We start from the raw sequence: 9,839 nt of genomic DNA on the forward strand, positions 1-9,839 counted from the left end.
ATAGGAATATTTTGCACCATCTCCCTCTGCACTTACGCTGCCAGCATCTCCTATGATTTGAACCGGCTCCCGAAGCTAATTTATAGCCTGCCTGATGATGTGGAACACGGCTACAGCTGGTCTATCTTTTGTGCCTGGTGCAGTTTAGGCTTTATTGTGGCAGCTGGAGGTCTCTGCATTGCTTACCCATTTATCAGCCGGACCAAGATTGCACATCTAAAGTCTGGCAGGGACTCCACGGTATGACTGTCCACACTCAAGTTCACTGCTTGGTGGCCCCGTCCACAGTGCGGACGACTCTTGAAGGGGACGGAGCAGAGTTTGAGTCAGGATCCCAAGCACAAATACCGTCTTTTACATTCCAGTCTGTTGCCTGCCAGCCCCTTGTGGATGACTGATATCTAATCATGCAAAACCTCCATACTTTTCTAAGGACAAGACTACTGTGGATTCAAGTGCTTTAATGACTATTTATGCTTTGACTATGAGGAGTAGGGAACAGTGCCATGGAACATTTCTCGGTTTAGAAAGAGAGGAAACTGCAATGGAAAAATTTGTACGATTGCCACTTATTTCAGAAAGTTTGTATATAACAATTACCCGAGAGTCATTTCTATTTGCAAAAGGATTCATAACAAAGCGAGTATAATTTTCTTGTTGTTGTACCATGCTTGTTAAATTTTCATGCTGCACCTTCAGAACTTGTCCTAATGGTGTCTTGTTGTGTCAGCTCCAAATATTTGTGCATTATTTGTTGATGTTTTTTGTTACAGGAAGATTCTTCTGTTGCCTTATTTATTTTTAATTGAAGTCTCTTCTCCTTCTTTGTACTGGAATCGAAATCATAAGAGAAACAGACCAACCGTGGAAGAGTTACCCTGTAATACTATGCAGTATTGTTTGAAGTCCTGTCTGTTGTTCAACCTGTCTCTTTATGTTAACCGGATCTCTGCATTAAATGACTGCCTCCTTGTTAATCTGGGTGTGTTCTTCTGTCTTTCAGCCATGGCAGTAGGTCTCCCTAGCCATTTGGACAGGTGAGAACTCTTGTTTTTCACAGACTTGTTTCATTTCAGTGAGGTTGGTCATTTTTATTTATCTTTTGTGGCACCCACACATATGCTATTGACAAAAGATATCATTTTTCAAGCTTCTTTTAAAACCTCACTGAAGTATTTTGAGTTTTCTTCTCTCCCTCTTCCTCTCTGTGTGCGGTCTGCCTGGCATGTAGCCAGTGATAAGGATTTACAGTTTCTGGCCTTATCCTTGGACCTCCTAAGCCAATGGGTTTCAACCTTGGCTGCACAGCAGAATCACCTGCTTAATCATCTTCACTTGTACCTAAACTGTGCCCTGTCCCAGAGCAATTATCATAGAATATCTGCAGCTGGGCCTCGGCTTGAATAATTTTGGAAAAGAAACACCTCAGGTATGACGTGCAGCTGTGATAAAGAGTCACTGTACTGCGTCAGAGCTGTGGTTATCTCCTTAATAGCTAACATTCATTTAGCACGTACTGTGTGCCAGTAACTGGACTGTTTTTTCCAGGTATAATTTCATTCAAATCCTCTCAAAAGTTCTATCAGGTAGTGTTAGGCAGCACCCTGCAAGCCTTGTGGATGACCAGCCTCAAGACGGAAGAAAGAGCCCAGAGACAGCGACAGAGAGACATCAGCAGTTTATTGGACATGAAATCTTACACATCTGAAGCAAAAAGGTCCTAGAGCAATACCCCTCAGTAGATGGCAGGCAGGCTATGGCAGTGGTCTTTGCTACCTGGGGGAGAAGGAGGCTACCATTTCTCAGGGAATTGATGTCAGATTGGCTCATTAGTTACCAGGGAAACAAGAAGCTGAGACACCTTCCCTCACAGCCCCGCCCCGCAGCTTAACAACTATCATGAGGGTGTATGTTTCCCTTTAATAAACTAGCAGGTGGAACCATTCTGGCCTAAGGGGCAGGGGGCAAGCATATTCCCTTGAGTAGGGTGTAGGTAAAGCAGGGATGGATCAAGCAGAGGATGTGCTGAGAGCAAGAGAAGAACTATCTTGAGTGGCCTGATCATCCAGGTAGGTACTTTTATTCCATTTTACTGACAATGAAGCTGAAGGGCAGACTCAGAGCACTTGCTTCATTTTTTTTTTTTTTTTTAATGTGTGGGTATAGGACAAAATTAAAACTCTTCCATGGCGTTTCCTTATCTTTTAAATGGAAAAGTGTGTATGTTCAGTTCCTAAGCCGTGTCCGACTCTTTATGACACCACAGACTGTATATAGCAGGCTCCTCTGTCCATGGGGTTTTCCCAACAAGAGTACTGGAGTGGGTCGCCATTTCCTCCCCCTGGGGATCATCCCAAACTAGGGATTGAGCCAGCATCTCCTGTGTCTTCTGCACTGGCAGGCAGATTCTTTACCACTATGCCACCTGGGAAGCCCTAAATGGAAGGGTAGGTTTACTAGCTAATTTTTTGCTTTTCCTTTTAAAAACTTTGGCATTATCTGATATTCTACATACAACATGTGAGAAAGATGGTCTATAAAAGAGAAAAGATGTTATACCAGAAGTACAGCAGTGTTTCAGATTTTAATTTTGTAAAAGATTTTTCTCTCTTCATGATGAAACTTGATTTGGTGATTGTAGAAGGACAGTGATAATCTACCTACCCCTGCCCAAAAATCAAACTTCCGCATATTTTCACGTAAGCCTTTCAGAAGAGGTTAGATGATCTGGGTGATCTCATAAGCTCTTGTTGAGGCCTGTGGCCATATTCCCCGACAATCTCTCAGGCCTATTTAATAAACCCATCCCTCTGGATGAGATCAGAGATGTATAGAAAGGGGCAATTATTTTCATTCATTACTTATGTGGGAAATTTTCAAAGCTGGAGAGCCGTTTCTTTGAAGTTTTCTTTAAAGAGCCCCACAGAAGATGTCAGGACTCTTGAGCATTTATATTCCAACCACCAGAGCAGCGTCTGAGTAAGTGACGTTTGAAGTTTCTGAAAAGCTTCCCAGGGGCTTGAGGTGTGAGTGGAAGAGAGACTCAGAGTGACAGAAGGTTGAAGGGTTCACGTACTAGAAAGATTTGCCCAGAAGCCAAGGGAGTACACTTAGGATGCAAACTTGTGTTGGCAAGAACAGAGCTTCCCTGCCTTTCAGCCAAAGGGAGCTCAGAGCAAGGTTTCTTGCTTTCTATTTACTATCTTAGAGTGTGAGTAAATGTTGCCAAAGACAGGCATTTGGCTTCCAGTCCTTAGGCTTCTCATAGAGGTGTTTTCTTAATTATCTTGCAAATGAGGAGTGATTGAAATGGCCACACAGTACTGCATGTGCAGAAGAATTAATTAATGTTGTTCTCATGTTCTCTCTCTCCCACTTGGAGTTACATGCCTGTAGCTAGGCTACGTGTGTGTGTGTGTGTATGTTTTGCCTCGGGTATTTTTGCAGAGCAGAAAGCAGAGGTAGCTGATATTCTTGAAGAGAGGATGCAGAAGTCCAGAAGGGAGGCCAGGCTAGAGGACTGACTTTGTGGGCGAGAAGTGCTCAAGGGCATCCCGGAGAATGGAGAGAGAAAAGGGTGGCAGGCCTGTGATTAGCTGGGTCTGTGCATTTCTTGGAAGGATTTCGCCAATGACTCGGTGAAAGAATCCACCTGCAGTGCAGAAGACCAGGTTTGATCCCAGGGTTGGGAAGATCCCCTGGAGGAGGAAATGGCAACCCGCTCCAATATTCTTGCCTGAAAATTCCCATGGATGGAGGAGCCTGGCGGAATATAGTCCAGAAGGTCACATGGAGTCGGACACAACTGAGCGACTAAGCACAAGCACATGAATTTCTTGAGGTTATCAGGACCTTGGGAAGGATGGCTGTGTGGGTGTCCAGAAATACTGGGCCCTTAGTACAATGGCTCTCATGCCCCAACCATGGTTTCAGAGCAACAGAATCAATGGGCTGGGAGGGACCACTCCTTGGAATAATGGACCTCTCAGTGGTGGCCTGTCTGACCCTTGGGAGGTCTGGGAATGTTGGTACAGTTTGTGTGTGTCCCCAGTAATGACTGAGAGCAAATACCCCCTAGACCTGCAAGGAAGGGCTTTGAATAAAAAGTAAATAAATTTACAGAACACCTGAGATTGTAGACTAAGATTCAAGTCCATCTGCCATATATAGATAATATTTACCGAAAAAGAGAGCTCTACCCAAAGCCTTGATGAGATAATCATAGGCCACATGGACCCCTCCTTTTATCAGTATCATTTTTGGTTTATTTGCAATGTTAGAACATTGCTGCCCACTCAAAGGAAACCCTATCCCCTCCTTCTTTGAAGCACCATGGACGCTTAATAAGCAAGAGTCCTGGTATACTTTAAATATTTGTTGAATTCTAAGTGGTTTTCTAGGCACTTGGGGAACACCAATGAAGCAAAACAGACCAAAATTATTGCCCCTGTGAAGCTTTTTCTAGTAAAATGCAATAAAGTACAAATAAAAAATGTGTTACCCTTTCAAGCCCCATGTGGATGCTAAGTCACTTCAGTCACACACAACTCTTTTCAACTATATATTCAACTATATATTTCAACAATTCGTTTCTTACTATATATTGTAAGTTGCCACGTTCCTCTGTCGATGGGATTCTCCAGATGAGAATACTGGAGTGGGTTGCCATTTTCTCCTCCAGGGGATCCTCCCGACCCAGGAATCAAGCCTGCATCTCTTGGATCTCCTGCAGTGGCTGGTGGATTCTTTACCACTAGCACCACCTAGGAAGTTCCTTCAGGCCCCACATGATTCCATAAATCCAGGATTAAAGTAATTCAATCCAGTTATTAAGTAAGTTTCTTTTGAATTATGTTTTCATTGGCTATGTGCTTCACTTCATATCATTCTTATTTGAATCTATCAGTAGCATGAAAAGTACATTATTAATTTTTTTTGGTGGTGGGAATGAGTTTGCCTCTTGCAGACTTCCCAGCTGACTAATCACCTGCTCACCCCTAACTGGATGAGAGACTCTTGCAAGGTGTACACTGTGTCTTGTTTGAGTTTTGTCTCCAGTGTTTAGCTCTGGAACCCAACAGGTGCTTATAAACCTTTGTGGAATAAATGTGTGAGTTCAGTCATAAAAACAAACTCTCCTCTTCCCTGGACAGAACTGACTCTGTTAGCACCAATTTTAGGGAACCCATAAAAAAATAAACAGTAGTATAATAGGCTAAATGGAATGAGAATATAGCTTGGCAAGCAAGGAAGTCTCATTAGAATAATTAAAAGGACTATTAACCTAAACTATCCCAGATATAACTTGAAATGTGTTACGAACTAAGTACCATGGGACATTTATTTGATGGTTCGAACAGTACTACATTAGTAACCTCAATATGGTTCTACACCTCATTTTAAAGTTTTTCCATTTATGTGCTGATATGTTTCAGATCTCTAATTGGAATTCTGAAAGGAATGCTTCAAAAATAATTTCCTTTGAATGTAAATAGCTATACAGACCAAGAACCCTTTTAAATTGCATTATTTGAATTTCCCTGGGGCCCTGTCGTTTGACCGGAAGTTCTCCTTGCTGTAGGACAACCACAAATGCCTGACGATGCTCAGGTCACCCCACTGCATACTGGGAACATGGCCATCCAATACATTTCCTCTTTGTATACAACCTATATTTTGCCATCCTTCAAAAGAAAGATTTCTAATTGTCCTAAAATCTAATAGAATATGTCTTCTTACAGCATCTGTAAGAGGAAAACAAAATGGTTGGCTATAAAATAAGATACTGTTCTGTCTTCCTATTTTTTCCTCTGTCAGCATGTACCGTACGGTAGAACACTGTCTGCTATGTGCAAGGCCTTGGGCTACACGTGGACTTCTGTCAGGGTCTGTCTGCAGACAAGAAATGAGGGAAGACCATTGGCTGGAGGGGTAAGAGCAAGGGGCAGTGGTGTAGGAGAGACTTCGAGGATGGGCAGGGCCTTCCTGGTCACCATAAGGAGATGAGGTTTTATTCTGGCCTTGAAAAGCAATGAAAGTCTTTAATGAAGGACAACAATGGGATCTGGTTTCTGTTTTAACAATGTCAGTGTTGTTGCTGGATGGAGAATAGATTGGAAGGAGGCAAGACTTGAAGTGGAGAAGCCCATTGAGAAGGGGGGTGGTTGTTGCTGGAGTCCTGGAGGTGTAATGGTGGGTACGAATATGATGAAGATAGAAGTGGGGAGGTATACTTTATAGATGGAATTGACAAGGCATGCTGGTAAGGTAGATGGAGAGGGGGAAAAGAGGGGACATTATCAAGGATGACAACTAAGTAATTTTTGATTGTTCAGTTACTAAGTTGTGTCTGACTCTTTGTGACCCCCTGAACTGCAGCACACCAGGCTTCCCCATCCTTCACTATCTCCCGGAGTTTGCTCAAACTATGTCCATTGAGTCAGTGATGCCATCCACCATCTCATCTTCTGTTATCCCCTTCTCTTGCCCTCAATCTTTCCCAGCATCAGGGTCTTTTCCAATGAGTCAGCTCTTCCCCTCAGGTGGCCAAAGTATTGGAGCTTCAGCTTCAGTCCTTCCAATGAACACCTAGGACTGATCTACTTTAGGATTGACTGGTTGGATCTTCTTGCAGTCCAAGGGACTCTCAAGAGTCTTCTCCAGCACTACAGTTCAAAAGCATCAATTCTTTGGCACTCAGCCTTCTTTATGGTCCAACTCACACATCCATACATGACTACTGGAAAAACCATAGCTTAGACTATTATGGACCTTTGTCCGCAAAGTGACATCTCTGCTTTTTAATACACTGTCTAGGATTGGCATAGCCTTTCTTCCAAGAAGCAAGTATCTTTTAATTTTGTGGCTGCAGTCACCATCCACAGCAATTTTGGAGCCCAAGAAAATAGGTTATTTACTAAGGAAATTATGGTTCTTATATCAAAAAGGCATATAGCAATTTGAAAAAAGAAAACAATACAAAGTTTTATGGCAAACACAGTGTCACCTAGGATGGCACCTGTGTTAAGATAAATCCTGAGTGGAGCCCAGGATTGAAAAGCTGTAGCTGAGAATGTGTTCTAGTGACTGCAATGTGCTTTCTCTCTAATTGATCCAATGCTGGCCTCGTCCTCTTTGGTTTATAGTTGTTCTCCAGAAGCTGCTTATACAGTGTTGGCAAATAGGATTCAGTCTGAGTAGGAACTTGATCATTTACTGGTGTTCGGGAAGATTTCAGTCCAGCCAGAGAGGAAAGGATGTAGTGATTGTAAGTGAATGGGGAAGGCAGATGTCATGCCCTGGCCACCCCTAGCTTAAATTCAACCTGACAGACTATTGGCCTGCGTTCATTAAGTCTCCATCATGTCTGAGGGCTGGTATTACTGACATTCACCAAACGCACAGACCACTACCCCATCATCTGCTCGTTCTGGATGGCCAAGTCTCGGATGATGCCACCACCTTGAGAGCGTGGGTTGTGAGTATAGAGAACTGTATTCTCAAGCTATTTAGGAAACATTCTAAATCTACACAGGCCCCTAGAGGTAAATCCCCTAAATACTATGTAGATGTGGAATGACATCCTCTGGGAATTCTGGAAAGTGCATGGAAGCTTTGCTGGAGTGGGGGTTCATGAAGACTCCACTAGATCCTGGCAAGAAGGGCCTGGGACCCCACTGACAGTGCCCCCAGAACACAACAGATCCCTCAGAAATCACAGAGAGATGTCAGGCTCTGGATGTTTAGTTTTTGAATTATAAAACACCATTTATTTTTATCCTCCTGGCTTTGCCTGTCAATCAAGTTGACTGTGATGAGACCTCAATACTTGCTTTGGGAACTGGGCCATGCTGGAACCTGACTTCACTGGATGTGGCATCAGTGGGCTTCAAACTCATTCCGCACACATGAAACACATCACAGCTCTCCACACCGGTGGAAGCTGTTAAGCACTGGGCTGCAGAAAGGGACCCAGGCAGCTGCATAAATTGTTGAGGTTTTCTCATCTCTCTCTAAGCCCTGGTTTCCATTTGTTAGTTCTGGACTCTCTTGGATGCTCAAAAAAACCACTTTCCATTTTCAAAGCACTTGAATTTAAGAGGCTGGTGCTGGAGTTTTATTCCTGTCAATTTCCAGGTCTCCTTCATTCTTGTAAATGTTAGATATAAATGAGAAGTGGAAAAGAAAGCTCTGATTTTTAAGTCCTCTCCAGTTTTGTTTCTTGACATTGATGAGATGCTGAAGGGAAGGACTGAGTTTTCTTAGGGACTGTTCCAGGACATCTTCCTTACAAACATTCAGTTCAGTTCAGTTGCTCAGTCATGTCCAACTCTTTGCAACCTGAAGGACTGCAGCATGCCAGGCTTCCCTGTCCATCACCAACTCCCGGAGCTTGCTCAGACTTATGTCCATTGAGTTGGTGATGCCATCCAACCATCTCATCATCTGTTGTCCCCTTCTCCTCCTGCCCCCAATCCTTCCCAGCATCAGTCTTTTCCAATGAATCAGTTCTTCACATCAAGTGGCCACAGTATCGGAGTTTCATCTTTAGCATCAGTCCTTCCAATGAATATTCAGGACTGATTTCCTTTAGGATGGACTGGTTGGATCTCCTTGCAGTCCAAGGGACTCTCAAGAGTCTTCTCCAACACCACAGTTCGAAAGCATCAATGCTTCTGCACTCAGCTTGCTTTATAGTCCAACTCTCACATCCATACATGACTACTGGAAAAACCATAGCTTTGACTAGACAAACCTTTGTTGGCAAAGTAATGTCTCTGCTTTTTAATATGCTGTCTAGGTTGGTCATAGCTTTTCTTCCAAGGAGTAAGCATCTTTTAATTTCATGACTGCAGTCACCATCTGCAGTGATTTTGGAGCCCCCCAAAATAAAGTCTGTTACTGTTTTCATTGTTTCCCCATCTATTTGCCATGAAGTGACAGGATCAGATACTATGATCTTAGTTTTCTGAATGTTGAGTTTTAAGCAACTTTTTCACTCTCCTCTTTTACTTACATTACTTTCATAAGTTCTTCTTCACTTTCTGCCATAAGGGTGGGGTCACCTGCATATCGGAGGATATTGATATTTCTCCCAGCAGTCTTGATTCCAGCTTGTGCTTCATCCAGCCCAGCATTTCTCATGATGTACTCTGATATATAAGTTAAATAAGCGGGGTGACAATATGCAGCCTTGACATACTCCTTTCCCGATTTGGAACCAGTCTATTGTTCCATGTCCAGTTCTAACTGTTGCTTTTTGACCTGCATACAGATTTCTCAGGAGGCAGGTCAGGTGGTCTGGTATTCCTGTCTCTTGAAGAATTTTCCAGTTTGTCATGATCCACACAGTCAAAGGCTTTGGCGTAGTCAATGAAGCAGAAGTAGATGTTTTTCTGGAACTCTCTTGTTTTGTCGATGATCCAACAGATGTTGGCAATTTGATCTCTGATTCCTCTGCCTTTTCTAAATCCAGCTTGAACATCTGGAAGTTCATGGTTCATGTACTGTTGAAGCCTGGCTTGGAGAACTCTGAGCCAGAATTTACTAGCATGTGAGATAAGTGCAATTGTGCAGTAGTTTGAGCATTCTTTGGCATTGCCTTTCTTTGGGTTTGGAATGCAATCCTTTTCCAGTCCTGTGGCCACTGCTGAGTTTTGCTGAGTTTTCCAAATTTGCTGGCATATTGAATGCAGCACTTTCACAACATCATCTTTTAGGATTTGAAACTTGAAGTCCATCACCTCCACTAGCTTTGTTTGTAGTGATGCTTCCTAAGGCCCACTTGACTTCGCATTCCAGGATGTCTGGCTCTAGGTGAATGATCACACCATCATGGT

At 43.1% G+C, this 9,839-nt stretch overlaps 1 protein-coding gene across 2 annotated transcripts in view; it reads left to right on the plus strand.

Moving 5' to 3' along the window:
* The window catches only part of TMEM178A (transmembrane protein 178A), a 103,693-nt gene extending 102,716 nt beyond the window's left edge, over positions 1 to 977 (plus strand). For both annotated transcript variants that reach the window (XM_070798540.1, XM_019970043.2), the window contains exon 4: positions 5 to 977. In XM_070798540.1, coding sequence (XP_070654641.1) covers positions 5 to 246 — 242 coding nt within the window. In that variant the 3' untranslated portion in view covers positions 247 to 977. The remainder of the gene's footprint in view (positions 1 to 4) is intronic.
* The last annotated feature ends 8,862 nt before the right edge of the window (positions 978 to 9,839 follow it).

The sequence above is a fragment of the Bos indicus genome, chromosome 11 (genome assembly GCF_029378745.1).
Source record: "Bos indicus isolate NIAB-ARS_2022 breed Sahiwal x Tharparkar chromosome 11, NIAB-ARS_B.indTharparkar_mat_pri_1.0, whole genome shotgun sequence".
NCBI lineage: Eukaryota > Metazoa > Chordata > Mammalia > Artiodactyla > Bovidae > Bos > Bos indicus.